This window comes from Labrus mixtus, chromosome 3 (assembly GCF_963584025.1).
Source record: "Labrus mixtus chromosome 3, fLabMix1.1, whole genome shotgun sequence".
NCBI lineage: Eukaryota > Metazoa > Chordata > Actinopteri > Labriformes > Labridae > Labrus > Labrus mixtus.
Window position 1 is genome coordinate 29050306 of NC_083614.1, and position 16738 is coordinate 29067043.

Sequence of the window (16738 nt, forward strand, 5' to 3'; positions counted from 1 at the left end):
CAGAGGGATGGGCTGAGATTTATCTCTCCCTTTGTGAAAATCTGTCTCTGTCAGGGTGTGAGCTGCCTCTTCTTCGTCTTTGTGTCGAGTCACTCGGAATTTGTTATTTCGTTGCGATGGAGCTCGATCGATTCTTTTCAGCGCAGTAATGAGCTAAAGCCGTTTAATGGCAGGACAACACATTCATAATTGAAGCTGGAGTGGGAGCGCCATGGGGCAGTCCCCTCAGATTAACCAAGAATATGAATTAATGCGGGAGGATTAAGGTGACAGGTGGTTTCGATGTGCTCTGCAGTGGGGGAGCAGCGATCCAGCTGTAGAAGCGAGGGAGTCTGCTCTGAATCAACACGTGTGATGTCCTGTCTTGTAGTGTTTTTCTTTCTGAATACTTTGCAGAGCAGGAGAGCGAGAGAGAGAGAGAGAGAGAGAGAGAGAGAGAGAGAGAGAGAGAGAGAGAGAGAGAAAAAGCACAGGGTTGTTCGTCCCAACATAGAGCCAAGAGTCGACCCAAGAATTAAAAAGAAAAAAGAAAAATCAGCTGCGTCAATGTGCGTCATAGTTGTGAAAACAATGCCTCTACATTGATTCAGGGGTATCTATGACTACAGCTGGGGGGGGGAAGAATAGCAATAGAATAAGTGATGATATACTTTTACAGCACATACAACACACACACAGAAAACAATACATGAATAGTCCATACTTTGAGAGCTTTCTGTGCATGTTCACTGGAGCCGATGACGATGAGGCCCGGTCCCCCCATACTGCAGAAGCTTTTCAGGTGCAGACCTTCCAGCACAGGAACGGTGGACACAGCATAGTCCTGCAAAACACGGGAAAAATTGGTGAGAATATGATGAGCTTTATGAAGAAAGGAGAGGTTATAAAATATGGTTTCAATTAACAAAACCTGTCTCTGGGGTCAACCATGTTTACTGGAATTACATTTGCTATGAAGTAACAACAGTAGCAGCCTGCATCTACAGTCCTCTATACACAGAGATATTATACACAAAGCTCCGCCTCTATACTTTTTACACTGAAGTAAACATCGCCTTCATGTTGTGTTCCTAGTGATTTTTCACAGAATCATGGCTATGCTGAAGACAAAGAGGCGTGACGTGTAAAACATAGACTGCATATAAAGATGGACGGCAGCGTCCCAAAAGTGAAGCGAAAAAATGTTGAGCTCCCCCTACTGATTGGCTGCAGTATAGGTCATAAGCTCTGCATACTCCATGTTAACAGATGGGACAGTAGGGTTTGTTCCTATGGTGCTGATTCATGTCAGAGAGTTCACTTTTCTGAGAAGTTTAGTTTGAATCATAGAGGTTAAATATTATTGGAGGAAGCCTGAGTGACGTCAGCCATCTGTTACAGCAGGGGGCTCCGGAGGCTCATCGGCAGCAGCCGCCATGATGGAAATCCTGTCCCAGCTAACTTTCAGATAACCAAACAACAAGCTGAGAGCCGGAGCTGAGGCGGGTTTTAAGCCTCTTGACGAACTGTTACATCACGCCCACCTGTCAATCATGTCAGCTACGCTCCTAACTATGGATAACATGTATCATACAGTGTGTGCCATTGATGACAATAACTAATCAGACCTATTTGGTCTTTGTACCAGGCTGTAAACATCTTAATTTATGCTGTAAAAACAGCTTTTTTGCCAGTCCATTGTATCTGACTTCCTGGGCTCTTTGAGCCAGCCTCAAGCGGACAATCGACCAACGGCAGGATTCTGCACTTCTGCATTGCCTTCATTTTTCAAGACCGGAGGTTTTAGCTTGGTTTGAATACACAAAATACACACATGAACAAACAGTATGTATGAACATGCATTAATGGAGAGATGTCAGAGTGCAGCTGCTGAACAGGGAGAGTGCGCCAGAGCTGTTGGATGAGCCTTCCATTGCCTATCTCAAGAGCACTCTGGAAGTGACCAGGCATCTCTCCAGAAACAAGTCCAACTTTCATACTCCGGTCCGTAGCGGGACTTGAATTGACAGCCCTCCAGTTCCCAACCCAAGTCCTGACACACTGAGCTACTGCCGCCCCCACAAAGAATTCATCCATAGTGATGCAAAGGACTGATGTCTGAAGTCGAGCTCTGCGATGTTATTCTTATTCCGAGCCTTCAACAGCTGACTCTGGATTGACCCCTTCATTAAAATGCCAGTTGAAACCCTCACAAGAATTAAAAGTTATAGTATAGCAGAACCTGCTGAAATAACATCATTTAACCACCAACTTTGTTTGGATTTGATTAACTGGAATGGCAGAACTTCCCACTTTGAGTTGATTGATTGAGCGTTTGGTACACAGTTTGTGACACTTAGACATACTGTAAGCCTTTGGAGGATTACATAAACCAGAGTTGAGTCCTACAGAGAGTTGTAAAACCTGGAAGTGATACAGAACTGTTATTTGAATTATGATGGGATATGAAACTTTAAGCTTGCCTTCCAAGACCTTTCCTTCCTGAATCTATGCAACGAAAAAAAAAAAAAACGTTTATATGGCCGCATAAATTCTGGTTTAGGCCTGACAAAATAACTTCCATCTGACATCCACGTGTTTTCTTTATCACATAATATGTTTTTGAATGTCTTTTTATAGCTTAAGCTTGATCGAAAATGAAGAATTATAGTGTACAATTTTCATCGTAACGCGCCACTGTGACATTTTCCATTCAAGTGTATGTAGACACTTGTCAGGGCGGAATTTGTACGGCTTCATTAGATCAATTAAAGTGCAGTCATTCACTGGAATAGTGATCGTATCTGAATAACAGACGAGCACTTGGCATGTCATTATGCGAAAAATGTACATAACTACATCCTTGATTTTTTTCCTGAACTCTTTTCTTGGCGCTTGTTAAGGAGATAATAAAAGATCACCGGGAGTTATGTAATCTGAACTTTCTCGCATCCTTATCCACAAACAGGAAGTTGCCCTTGGAGTGTAAAATTAGAAAAAAAGTCATACTTATCTCCTTATCATGATGAATCCCTGAGGGCATGAAAGAAAAAAGAGACCCACTTCTATCTGCACTGAAAGGCTGCTCTTTTGCAACGTCTGGTCTTGACCTGAACGACCTCCATATTGGCGCTTCATTTTACTCCTTCCCAAACGTGCTCAGTCAATCAACGTCCCCATCTGGCCTGACCTCCGCAGAGACCACGAAGCAAAGGGCTTCAACATCTGTACACATTTGCCGAGTGATAAACAAACCTGGCAACTAAATGAGCTTTAATTTGATAATGAAAGGAAAAAACAACAGCGATAAGAAAAATCAATCTGATACAAAACGGAAAAAAAAACAACAATAATGGACGCTCAAGTGATTTTTCCCCATGTCGTTTCCCAGAGACGCATCATTAAGTCCTGACTTATCAGAGATAACACAAAACACTGAGGAATCCAGGATGAGGAATTGGAACCAGACACAGATGGAAGGTGGAAGCACAACAATGAGGGCCTTTCAGGTTACCGTGATGTGTTGAACTCTTCATGCAGCCCTGAACTCTCAAGTCAGCCTTTTGATATTCTCTCTCAGAGCAAATCCAAAATGCAACACACACACACACACACACACACACACACACACACACACACACAGACGAGTGTGCAGTGTGAAACAGTAAACATGAGCGATAGAATCAGTCTGTATGTGTGTGTGTGTGTGTGACCCTCTCTCACCCTGTTTGTGGGCTGCATGCCTAATTCATCAAACTTTGTCTGAATATGTCGTCTCTGAGTGTGTGTGGTGTGTTTGTCTTTACAAAGTGATGATTGATGAGGCTACAGACTACAGTCAGGGCATCAACTAAAACAGAAGCTGTGAAGGAAAATATGGTTTGAAAAAAACCCTGAAAGCAGTAAGGATTGAAATGAATGGAATTAAACACTAATGTAGACTTTTACATGAAAGATAAGACTGGTGATCGTTGAGTCATGATTAACAATGAGTACGGTCTAAGAAGGATATATGGTTTCACCTGCTCTTTTGTAAAGCACCTCGAGATAACACTTGTTATTAATTATTATTTTACAGAAACAACCTCACATTTTGTCAGGTACCGATTCACCGCACTTCCTTAAAGAATTTGAACAGCACAACCTTGGAATTTAAAAAAAAAGTTTGTAGAAAAAGGAGTGATTAATTTCTTTTTTTTTTCTTTATGCCTTTATTTAGAGATGAGGAAAGGGGATAGAGTCGGAAGAGAGAGTGGGGAATGACATGCAGGAAAGGAGCGGAAGGTCGGATTCAACCCTGGGCCGTCCGCTTGGAGGATTAAAGCCTCCGTACATGGGGCGCACGCACTAACCACGAGGCTACCGGCGGCCCCTGAGTGATGAATTTTATTAATAACGTTCATGTGTTTCTGATGGTGTTCTACTGATAGCTGCCTTTAACATAAGAAAAAAAAAAAAAAAAAGATTTAAACTGAATCAACTGCTGATAAAAAAAATGACACAAATCCAGATGAATCCTTGATTCAATGCTAACCAGTCATTGCCTGGTTAGTGGGAGGGATACACTTTTTGCCTACTCCTGTACCTAGCTTTAAATTGTAAAGGTTCGTAGCATTTCCTGCCATCAGTTTGTCAAAGTGTAGACAGCTGACAGAACAAGTTTTTATAGTTTCTTGATTTGTTCCAGCAACACACAATGTTTAGGAGTGTATGTACAGAAAATACAGTTTATACATTTATTTAGTTTTTAAAGAAAAGAAAACAAGACTCACTTTGGTTTCGTCGCTACTTCAAGCTGCTAGTTAGTCACATCATAAAGGCAAAGGGCATCATAAAGTGTATTAACAGCTATACTGTTTGGGTTCATTCTAGGTAACCTTATGCAGCGTTGAAGCCAGAATATTCACCTCAGGAGTAGTTGGAAACCAAAGAGCTTAAAAGAAATGTGAATACTGGATTAGAAATGTGCCTGATGGCCAAAAAGAAAATCTGAGAATAAATGTTGCTTTATGTCTGCTGGCAACTGTTAGAGGTGGAGTGAGAAAAGTGATGAAATGCCAAAGAAGTGATAAAAGTTTGATGTCTTTTGGACTTTATCTGATGTTATATTGGATTTATGCAGGTTTAAAATATCAATTACAATATCAATGTTGAGGACTGTGTGTGTTTTATGTGGTGGTGTGTGTGTATATTTATGCTTGCACTTTAAGTCAATTTCCTTGTTTTTTTTTATAAGCCACAGCAACACTTAAACTCACCTTGAAGGCATCAGCTAAGATCTCTGCTCCTCTCTGATTGGTCCGTTTGGAAAGGCCCACAAAAAACTCGCGACCTGAGGGAAGGAATCAGACACACCTGAAGTTGTGCAAAGAAGAAGATCAATTGAATTCGACTCGCTGGAGTTCACTTTAAAACAATACTACTTTATGGATGCCTGCATGCAGCAACATGCCTACGAGATAAGGAACATGCAAATCAAAGAAATGAATCTGTCTCAAATATCTCACAAATTAAAAATCTGTGAAGTCTACTGTAACAGATGAGCTAATGCAGCTAAACAAAGCAATCCCCAAAGGCTGCACTTTATGAAAGTATGTGAGAAAGGCCAACAGTGCTGGCTGTGATGGGGCACAAACACAGCCCTGGATGCCTGCTGAGCAGCAGCAGCAGCAGCAGCAGCAGCAGCACACTGAGCTCCGTGATGGCTTCTTGAGTGTAGCTGTTCAGCTTCTACAAAATGAGCCGCTAGCCGAGACGCTGCCAACAGGAAATGTTTTTAACTCTGCCATGTGAAACCGATTTCAGCTGGAAGGAACGACAGCTCAAAGCCAGTGTCTAGAAACCCAATTAAGTGTACTTTGCTTTTTCTTTTTTTTTTTTTTTGCTTCTCGTGGCCTGCTCAGTGTAAAGGAAGACACTGACCCACATTTTGACTCACCGCACGACTGTAACAGAATGTACAGAAGATCTAATAAAGACCGCTGTGCTCTTGATTCGTCGCCATCGTCAATTTTTTTTTTAACACGTGCCAGAAAAATAAGAGCCTTCGATTTGACAATGTGCACTGAGGTGTACAATGTTTTTTGCTACAGATTTTATTTTCGAGGGAAATTCCGCTCAGCGAGCCCAGGCGGCAGGTCATCGAGGTCGCATGGTGGAATGCTCGTGTGGAGGATCCCCAAACACACACACACACACACACACACACACACACACACACACACACACACACACACACACACACACACACACACACACACACACACACACACACACACACACACACACACACACACACACACACACACACACACACACACACACACACACACACACGTACCTGAAGTCGCCAAGTAAACTCTATATGATATTGTAGTTATTGTACATGGAAAATAAAACATTTCAAAAGGAAAGTACAGATAGATTGGGAAGTTTCATAGAGTAACGAACTTCCCCTCCCACTTCTAGACATGAACCTGAACTTATTTGTATTTTGACATCAATAATCAGTTTTTTTAATATTTCTATCCTTATTTGCATGTGTATATCTTTATATTCTGGAGGCCAGTATTAAGTTGCTTTATCTGTTTTATTGATTTATAATTGGTTTAAAAGCTTAAAGTCAGAACAAAAAAGGTATCCACAATGTATTGTATTGTGTTGATGAAAAACGGAATAATAAATAATAGATAATAAAAATGTGTTTTTCACTGATAACCCTGTATAAAGTAATAGTTCTGACAATGCAGTAAGTGTACAGCTGTCTTCAGTTTGAATTACTTATTGTGTTTTTATACATGATTCCAAGATTCAACATTCAACTAACTTGAAAGCATTGACACCCATTAGATTCATGTAAAATCCTAAAATCATCTCAAAACTCAAACTGTGGGTCGCTAACAGAGGAGCGCCCTACCACCACCACCACCCCCACCCCCACCCCCACCACCACCTTCTGCCCCTTGTAATTGTTCATGACACCATACATGTTCAGTAGGAGAATTGTTGTAAATTGACTGGGCAGTCTGAAAGAGTAAATCAACATGCCCTTAATGTACAGATATTAACCTGAAATGTTGTTTTTAATGTACTTTTACATATAATATATTTACATTTCAACAGCCAAATCAACATTTGGCAACTATTATACAACGTTTTTAAATGAAATGTGACTGAAAACTCCGCTCTGTATCTTTTAAAGTTTATTATGTAAGTATGTGTTCTGGTTATTTACTGAAATTCGACGGTATCCACTTGTCTGCCAGTGCCCTAAACAGAGTAAAGCTTGCTCCCTGAGGTTTTTTTTGGTCACAGGGGTGGCTGTGGATTAGTGGTAGAGTCAGTCGTCGCTCAACCGGAAGGTCTGGGGTTCGATCCCCAGCTCCTGCAGCCACATGCTGATGTGTCCCTGGGCAAGACACTTAACCTTGGATTGCTCACGCTGCTTCCTCTGCAGCGTGTGAATGGGATTAATAATTACTGATGGACACTTTACATAACAGCCTCTGCCATTAATGTGTGAAAGTGTGTGAGCTGCAGTGAAAAAGCACTTTGAGGAGAAACGCACTATACATTTTTAAGTCCATTTACCATTCACTTACATCTTCTTATCTGTATATGAAGTCAACAGAAACACAGATAGTTCTTACAGTATATTAAAGTAAAGAGTGGTGGTAAATCCCTCTCTGTGTTTTCTGTTAGAAATAAATCTAAACACAGAGTTTGAGATGTAAAAATGAAGGCTAAGCTGGAGTTGTAAAAAACAAAACAACTCTGCTTTACAGTGTGTATGCACTCCTACACTCTGCTGCGTTAGTACATACAGATATTTTTTGTTAGCTTGCAAAATTTCTTGGCTTATGTATGGCCCTAAAGGGAAAATGTAGGTCATTTACGTCAGTAATGACGGGAGGAAAACACGTCAACGCTGACCTGGAGCATGGAGGCAAGGTGGAAAAACATGGCCTCCTCCTTGTAAGGTTTTCGTCACGCTGCTCACAAGAACCAGAGGCTCATTGTACACGGGTGAGTCAAAACTTCTCCTAATCGTTGGGCTTACAGAGGTTCAAGCATACAGCTTACAAAAGTCATATTTGTTTCTTGTTGACTGTGTGGGAAGTAGGATTAGTTTGACATCATGCTGTGACCAGGAGTTTGAGAAAACATGGAGAAATGCCTCCAGTGACCTCATTGCCTGACCATAGAGCCGCTCACAGCTTTGTGAACAAGGAGATCAGCAGTCAGGGTTTGACATGTTGTTCCTGGTTAATATTAAATAAGGATATATTTATCTTTATGTCTGTGGATCTGATTAGGACACATTTTACCTTCATGAGGAAGTTTTACAAGACCATGGTAAATGATATTGAAAGTGGATGCTTTACAGTGAAACATTAAAATTATTAAAGAATGAAAAGTAAATGTTTTCACCAAATTGGAGAGACTAACAGCAAAGGCTTGTTTGTTAAGATTTGTCTGGGGGGAGCTGTGCAGTCAGTCATGGTCAAGGCCCATTAAATGTCAACTGTTTCACTGCTTGTGTTGTTTTTGCAGACTTTTTATACAACTTGAAAAGTTAGATTTCTTGGGACAAAGTCCTATTTTTACCATTTAACTATTTTTATCCGCTTGCGGTGGTGTGTTCTTTCTCGGTTGGTGGATTAGGCGCTAATTAGAGAGCCTTCACAGCTCTGGGAAAAGGATTGAGAGACCACTCCACATTTTCCTTAAATCAGCATCTCTTCATGCACGGAAGCCATTCTATTCCTGTGTCTGTTTAATGTCAACACAGGTACTGTACACCTCATTCTACTTGACGAGGTACTGATTTGGTGATCACCTGACAAGCCGGTGAACGGAGCAGAGCGGCTTGAATTTTTGTGCCAAGAGGGGTGTGATGTGACACAAGAGCAATGTGAAGACTGGTGAAGAGCATGCTAAGACACATGAACGTTTTCATTTTTTTTAAAAAGGGTTATTCCATCACATATTGATTTCTGAGCTTTTCCTCAGTTAAAACAACAATCTTCTGTTGTTTGGTCAGGGGAAGAAAAAGGAGGTAGCTATATGCACATCATGTATGTACAGGGCAGCGCGCAAGCAGCAGACTGAGGAAGAATACAGAACCGCACACTCGCTCAAATGCCACAAAAAGTTTACATTTCAACAAGAGGTTTTCTTCAGGTGATAAAAACGATCAGTGTGTCACCTATCTCCTTCTTTCAGTCCGGGAAAGACCCACACTGGGTGCAAAATGTAAAGATCGAAAACAAAACTTAAAGGTGCACTCTGGAGCTTTTGGTGGAGAAATGTGAAAGTTGGAGAAACGATATCGCTCCCACTAACCTTCCTGAACATAATCGACATATTCCTCGATCTTTGGTATCGCCATTACATTTTTTTTAAGCTTCCAGTGTTATTGTTAAGTAGAAGCACCCAAATGAACTTACCCTTTTACACATTTACCCAGTTGGGAAGTCGGGAGAAATGTTGTAAACAATAAAACAAGAATGTTTATTTTGCTCTAATACAAACATATTAAAACAATCAAATCAAAGAAAAACACATTTTTGCAGTGGTCTTTTAATTTCTGGAGATGTATACGTAAAATGTTGGCGGAGTTTCATATAATTATGGAACATGATTTTCTTACAGGATTTTTTAAAGGTTTGTAAATGTCCATTCTTGTAGCCCTTTATGGATAGCTGTAGTTCAGTCAATCTTCATGATGTCGATGGCCTCAGGCTGATGTTTGATGTGTATATTGGGTGCTCTATGTGTTCGGCATGAACAGATTTAAAGGACATGGCTCACCTGTAAACAGCACGTCTCCTCCATCCAGTGTGGCGGTCTCGTCAGTCATTTCCACAATGTTCAGATTCAGATCCTTCAGCGCTCCTTTCATTGTCTCAGCCTGGAACAGACACGGGGACACAAACAGAGAGACATTTCAAACATCTGCTGAAAATAAACACACAAGACCGAATTGTCATGACGTACAGTGAGCCACGCTGCCGAAACCATCAGCATTTCCTGTCTCGGGGAGTATTCGGATGCGCTCCAGTTGTAATCCGACGACGGTAAACAGGATGATGAAAATCAGTTTGAGGATTTCATTGGATTTCAGTAGGGAACTTTATTCAGCTGGGTCCAGGTTCCTAAGACTGAGCACATTCAAAAAAAAAACTTTTCTCTCCAACACATCGTGATGACATCATTTTAATGAGCCATGAAATGATGTCATTTTGGAGGAAGTATGTTAAAATTTTTACAAGGAAGGGTCTGCGGAAAATAGGTAGGCTGAAGGACAAACACAAACTCTTAAAATTCTTCTTCCTGTCCTCAAACTCTGGGTCATCTGTCGTTTATATATTAACAGGAAGGAAGTTTAAGGTCGGCTGCAAACCGGAGAATAAAAGCATTCATTATTAATGCATTCCATGGATGGTGAATTCTGGGAAATCCACATAATACCTGCCTGTCCTCTCCGCTGAACCTGAGGAAATATCAGGTCTTTTTTTTTGGCTGAACTTTCGCTGCTCTGCTCTCCTGTCTGACCGCCCAGTGTGATTTTTACTGTCCTGTTTTTGGGGTTTCAGCGGGAGTAGTTTCCGAGGCCAGTCATGTTAGCGAGAGCATCAGTGTTTCCACTGCAGGCCACTATCTCACTATGACCTCAGCCCGCAAACTGTGCTTCTTGGCCCGACACAATGCTTCTGCTTCTCCTCATTTGTTGAGGGCCGAAGCATGAGGTCATCCAGGTAGACTGCCATGCACTTTCCAGATAACACAATGGAGGAGGCCTGCATGCGCACACACTTTTCCAAATTGTTCCAAAAGTGGTCGTTGTTATTCTTCTATGGAGTCTATACATTCCTGATTATGAGCACCTCTTAAAGCCTTTTCAGAAGTATACCATCGTCAAATGCTAAAGATAATAATAAACATATTAATTTATGTTTTCATGCACCTCACAACCAAATATAGCCATTTGATCAAAGCCTAAATCAGCAGATCACTGGAAATGTCTGGGGATTTAAAGATCACCTATAAGCCTTTACTGTCAGAATGTTCTACAGCAATGACATTTTTCCACCAATACTTCAGTACAAAGAGCAGATTTTAGATACATCTTGTCATTAGGAGATACGTGTACAGTGGGTTTCAGCTTAGCCTTGAGCCAAATAGCTAACAGTATGCTAGCAAGATTCATACGAAATAATAATGTTAATGATTGACATGTGGTTCATTTAACTTGACATTTTGTTTAACAAAAAGACAAAGTAGCTGACCAGACATGTTAATGTGCCCAAAATCTAAAATTCTACAAACAAACAGCCTACAGGTCATGTTTATTGTTAGCCATAGCCGGAAGTAGAGAGTTGACTTGTGACTTAGCGTTTGTGTCACAGGGGCTAATCAATCTGTTAAATGCACCACCAAATTATGGCTTACTTTACGTCAACTGTAAACAATGAATGCACAGCGGACTGGAATTATCTCCCTTTGCCAAGTCATACCTAAGATCCATTTATATTACTGGAGTAGTTTTTGTTTCAAATTTGTTAGAACATTATGGTATGTGAATCACTTTCTCATGTTTTAGACCAACATGATCCCTAACTCAAATCAAAAAAGAGTTTTCCACCTGAACATGGCTATAAACTGAGGTATGATACACTCAGTTGTGAGTCTGTTGTTTGTTTTTTTAACCTTTTTCCACTCAGGGTTAACTTCAATTAAGTGGAATAGATGGCTGTTGTTTGAGTATGTTTTTTGCTCAGTGTATCTAACTAACTTGTATCTGTATTCAATCACCACATGGCTTTTATCATTGGGTTTAAGATCGGATTTATCTATTTTGGATGTTTGGATGAGGTTCCTTCAAATGGCCTTGTGACCCCATGACTCAGTGCACTTTTCCAGTATATTTACCTTCCAGTGGAATCCCCCTGAAAAAAAAATCAAACTTTCCCCCTCTATGTTTCATCGTCTCTGCAGGCGTTCTGCTCGTCTTTCTGCACCAGTTAACTAAGAGCACAGCGTCCTTCCAAGAAACTGCATCACAAATGTATCAGTGGTTTCTTGAATGCCTTGACAGCAACCACGTGCCGCATATCGAGTATAGGTAGCAGTTAATCCCTCACAAAAAGGCAAGCCAAAGGAACACTCTCTGTTTTTCATTTGGTAAAAAGGTTTGTATGTACACTGAGCGGTTTACAAAAGGTTGAGTTGGGTTCAGGGGAAATAAACAATCCAGATGGTCGGGATTGAACTTTCTGTTGAAGTCATGTATTGTGTTTACTCTGTGTTCCGTTGAGACAGAACACAACACGTCATACTCACTGAAGGGGGAAAAAATTGCCCCTACAATATGCAAATAATCGCTGAAGCACTGCAAACATGACATTAACGAGCCAAATGCACAACAAACCAGCATGTCAGTGGATTATTACAGCAGCCCGGCCCTACCTGAGACGAAAACATTGACTGACACACACAATATTATCTTTCTCTCTCAGTGACCCCCCCTAGAAAAATGGTTCTGCTGAATGGCCAGAAGTTGAATAAACTTCAACAAAGAATAAAACCAAACCATTCTGAGTGTAGCAAGCTTCAACGTTACAGTTTGTTTGGACAAATAACTGATTGTTAGGATCCCAGAATTGTCCCATTCACCCTGCTGACGCCTCACATCAATTGCATGTGCCCTCTATTGTCTTCTTTATTCTCTCAGTTTTTCTGAGATACTTAAAGAACGTTCTGGATGCTTTACCGCATTGGCAGCTTTAAGGTTTTCTATTGTTCAATTGCTGCGTTCTAGTCGACAAAAGGGAAGTGAAGGCAAATGGAAAGAACTTGAATTGTTTTCCCCCTTGCACTCTTTGTTTCTACTCTCAGAGCCAAGTAAATCTCTTCTCCTCTTTGACTCATCACCTGTGTGGAAACATCAGTCGGTTTGAATATTGGAGGTATAAACAATGACGGAGTATGTCTGACTATGCCCACCAGCCAGGCCAGATTTGCAACAAAAGATGGGGAACAGCCAAGGCAACTATGATCCCTGAGAACGCAAAAGTAAATACATTTTGAACTGGAGTATAAATCCAGAGTAAAGAAAATGTCAAGTAAAAGAAGAGGGACTGACCAAATGAAGTAGAAAATACAAGTACAGACTACTACAGGTAAAAAAGGTCAAAAGTAGCGTTCTAAATGACATTTCTGTTTCTGTGCAAAGCTAACTCAACTCACCTCATATCTGGGAAACTATAAAACAAAATCATGCTGAATGTTAACAATGTTAAATAAATGGTCGGAAATGGTGAACCACTTCAGCGTGCAATGCATTTTTCTTGGGATTTTTTTTCTGCTGCTTTTGGCTGGTTCAGTTTATCCATGCCATTAAGGTCTGTCCTGATCTGAGCTGGGTCATGGACATCACATTCACAAGACCCCTTGTCTTGCATGTTATGTCTAATAAGTTGTTTTCTTTCTAATGTTTGTCATGATTGATACACATTGATGGATACTTCCCTATGTGTTGGATTAGATAAGGTAGAAATCAGTCTAAATGTTGTGAAGGCTGGCAAAATTATGGGAAAAAAAACCCAGCGACTCCCTTAAATACATTACAGCTAAAGTGCCGGGTCTGTTTTTTAAAAAGGAAGTAGTAAAAAGTTGCATATATTAGTCTTACAATGACAGAGGTATAGTACAAAGTTGAGTACAGATACCTGAGAGCTCTACTTTAGTACAACTACTAACTTGTTATGTCCGACCTCTGCTTTTTTTCCTTTCCCAGATAGAAACACCTTTCATTGTGCTACGTCTCCATCATTATCAGCTACTGCTTTTTTCCTCTCTACATTCAGTCTGTACAAAACTGGAGCCTCCACTATCACAGCGGTCGCCTGCCCAGGAATCTGCAGCACTGTAATGAAGCGGCTCTGCGCCTCATCTCTCTGGCATTTCCTCTGACATCACTGTAGGTGATGTGACCCAAAGTATGTTTAGAACCCCCCCCCCCCACCACCACCACCATTTAAAAACATAATAACCCCCTATACATAGACTGCAGTGGGTATCTGCTCTGTCTGCTGCGGTGCGTGGTAGAGAACATCAATTAGGCCGTCTTTCCACAAAGACCCCAAAAATGTAACTCATGGGTTTAGATATCAGATTTAGTGCATGGAGAAAATGATATGCTGACAAAAAAAACCAAGGACAAAGAAGAACAAACTGAAGAAAAATCCATTTGAATTAGACCCATGTCACAAATGTTTAGAGGGGGCTTTCCCACTACAAAAGTTCGGCCGCACTGTGGGGAAGATTGAGTGTAGTGATGTAATGGTCCTGTGTATACAGTTTGTGAATGGTCAGGAATACAATGACTACACCAAATAAATCACAAACTCACTGCAATTTATCACTTACTATATACAAACAAATGCCACTGCCCAAACCGTGTAGCTTCAGAGCCAAGTGACAGGATCATCCAATGTACTACAAAGTTTCCAGTGAAATTACGACATCTCTCAAGACTACACGCACAACTGTTTTGTTACTCAGATCCAATCTTAAAGAGAGATTTTCAACAGCTCTTGATCAGATGGAATTTGTGTGTCAAGATATCACCAACTTATATCTGGGTTGGGGCGGCTGTGGCTCAGCTGTTAGAGTCGTCGTCCCTCAACCAGAAGGTCGAGGGTTGGATCCCCAGCTCCTGCAGCAACATGTCCGATGTGTCCTTGGGCAAGACACTTAACCCCGAATTGCTCCCGCTGCTTCATCGGCGGCGTATGAATGGGATTAGTTACTTCTGATGGTCTCACTACACTCACACTTAAGTTGCATAGTGAAGACACAAAATAACCTGTAGAATTTAGAATTAGAGTCACGAGAGAATCCATGCTGATAGAATCCAAATATGGTTTGGCAAAGACTCACACTTGTTTGTAGGGAGTCAGCAGGAAGGGCATGACGTGAAGAGGTTTCTGCAGAAGTAACAGTGTAATCTTTACAACATAACAGAGAGATAAGGTGGCGGATGAGCAGCAGAATCTGACGCTTTGATGTCTGCCTTCATACCAATGCTATGCGTAATTGGGTGTATTCACAGTTTCTTGGAAATAACTTCTAAGAACATGGTGGCAAGCAAACGAGTATGAAGCAGCTTAATTCAAGCATGAAGATCCCGCTAGTTTTTTTGCTGGTCGTGTGATATTGACATCATCACCCCCCGACCCCTCAGTCACCATGGATTTTTCCTGAATATTACCTGCTTCATTCACATATCAGCTCACCACGACTTCTTGACGAGACTTTACTAGCAGGCTGGTGGGAAAACTTATGGAGCAAATCAGGGTTAGAACTTTAATCATTTGCATTCAACAGTCCTTAAAATTTGGGGAAGTCTTCAGGAGTGCAGTGTGTGTCTAAAAGGGTTATGCGCAATTTAGATTTTTACACCAGCACTGTTGTTTGGCTCGATTGCCATTTAAGCTGGGACAGCTGCAGCTGGGAATGACACATTGAGCTGTGTCCTTGCAGAGTGAGACCACATTCAATCTGGCTCTGGCACAAGTCTGGCTCCCAGATTTTGTGGTTGCACACTTTGAGAAGTTCCTGACACTTAGCTACACACGGTCTCGCTTTGGGTCAGTGCCAACCTAAAAAAAATGAACAGGTAAGGGACAGTTTGGCCCAATAATTTGATTTTGTTGAGATTGGCAGCAAGACAAATGACTAAAAAATTCTACGGGAAATGTGTTTGTTTGGCCTGTAAATGACAACCAGTCCCCAACAGTCCAACAGGGATGTGAACAGAGTATAGCATCACTCAGATCCCTGGAGGAGGCAGTATTTCATGAAAATATGATTGTCCATGCTGGAAGTATTGATTTAACAGACAAAAGTTGCTACGGAGAGGCACGTGATAAACAGCGTCTCCATGGGCTGCAATGTTTAAACAACTCTCAGTTGGCACCAAAAGGCCGGGCATACGCCAAGAAAAACCCTCCCGACATAATCACACCTTCACCTGTCTGCAGTCTTCATGTTGTTTGCTGCACGTTTTGACGCTACCATCAACATGTTTTTGCAGAAACTATGATTCGCTGAAGCAGATAACCTATATACTTGTGCTCAATTGGCAGGAGGGCCTCTTTTTACCTGCTGCAACGCATCCACGGTTCAAGAGGTTTTGCATTGATAATTCAAGCAGTTATTTTAAAGCCGTGGCACAAACGTGATTTTGTTTTCTAATTCCAAATTTCTGTTTTTACCTGAAACCTGAAGCGTCAACATGTGTTTCACAAGCACAACAGCAAAACCACAACAACCCCAAAAAGCTCTCTGCAACATGGAGGTCCCGGGTGAAAATGTCAAAACTAGAAATTTAATTTTGTCAACAGTGAGTTAGATGGACACAGTCACAGTCTCAATGTGGGGTCTTGCGTGAGGGCTTAGGCCAGTTTCAGGGGGTCGACAGCAAATAATTGTCACCATCATGCTATCCATGAGTAACACAGTGATGGAATATGTCAATATTCATCATTCACTTCATGCTATTAAACATCAAAAGCAGTTTCAACGCTTTCTTATCAAAAAGGTCTTCATGGCCTAATTGGTGTCAGTCTAGGGGTCCTTGCTGTTAGAACCAACCCTATGCACATTGTAACATTACATGAAGCTGTAACTAAACCAGACAACACTGCTTCTTCTCCTGTTTAACAATCAAAGCAAACTGTGCACTCAGTAC

General features: G+C 41.2%; 1 protein-coding gene across 1 annotated transcript in view; it reads right to left on the minus strand.

Moving 5' to 3' along the window:
• The window catches only part of ddah1 (dimethylarginine dimethylaminohydrolase 1), an 84561-nt gene that overhangs the window by 14946 nt on the left and 52877 nt on the right, over positions 1-16738 (minus strand). The window contains exons 2-4 of the mRNA XM_061034408.1: positions 9793-9892; positions 5238-5311; positions 704-823 (exon numbers count right to left, since the gene is read on the minus strand). Coding sequence (XP_060890391.1) covers positions 704-823; positions 5238-5311; positions 9793-9892 — 294 coding nt within the window. The remainder of the gene's footprint in view (positions 1-703; positions 824-5237; positions 5312-9792; positions 9893-16738) is intronic.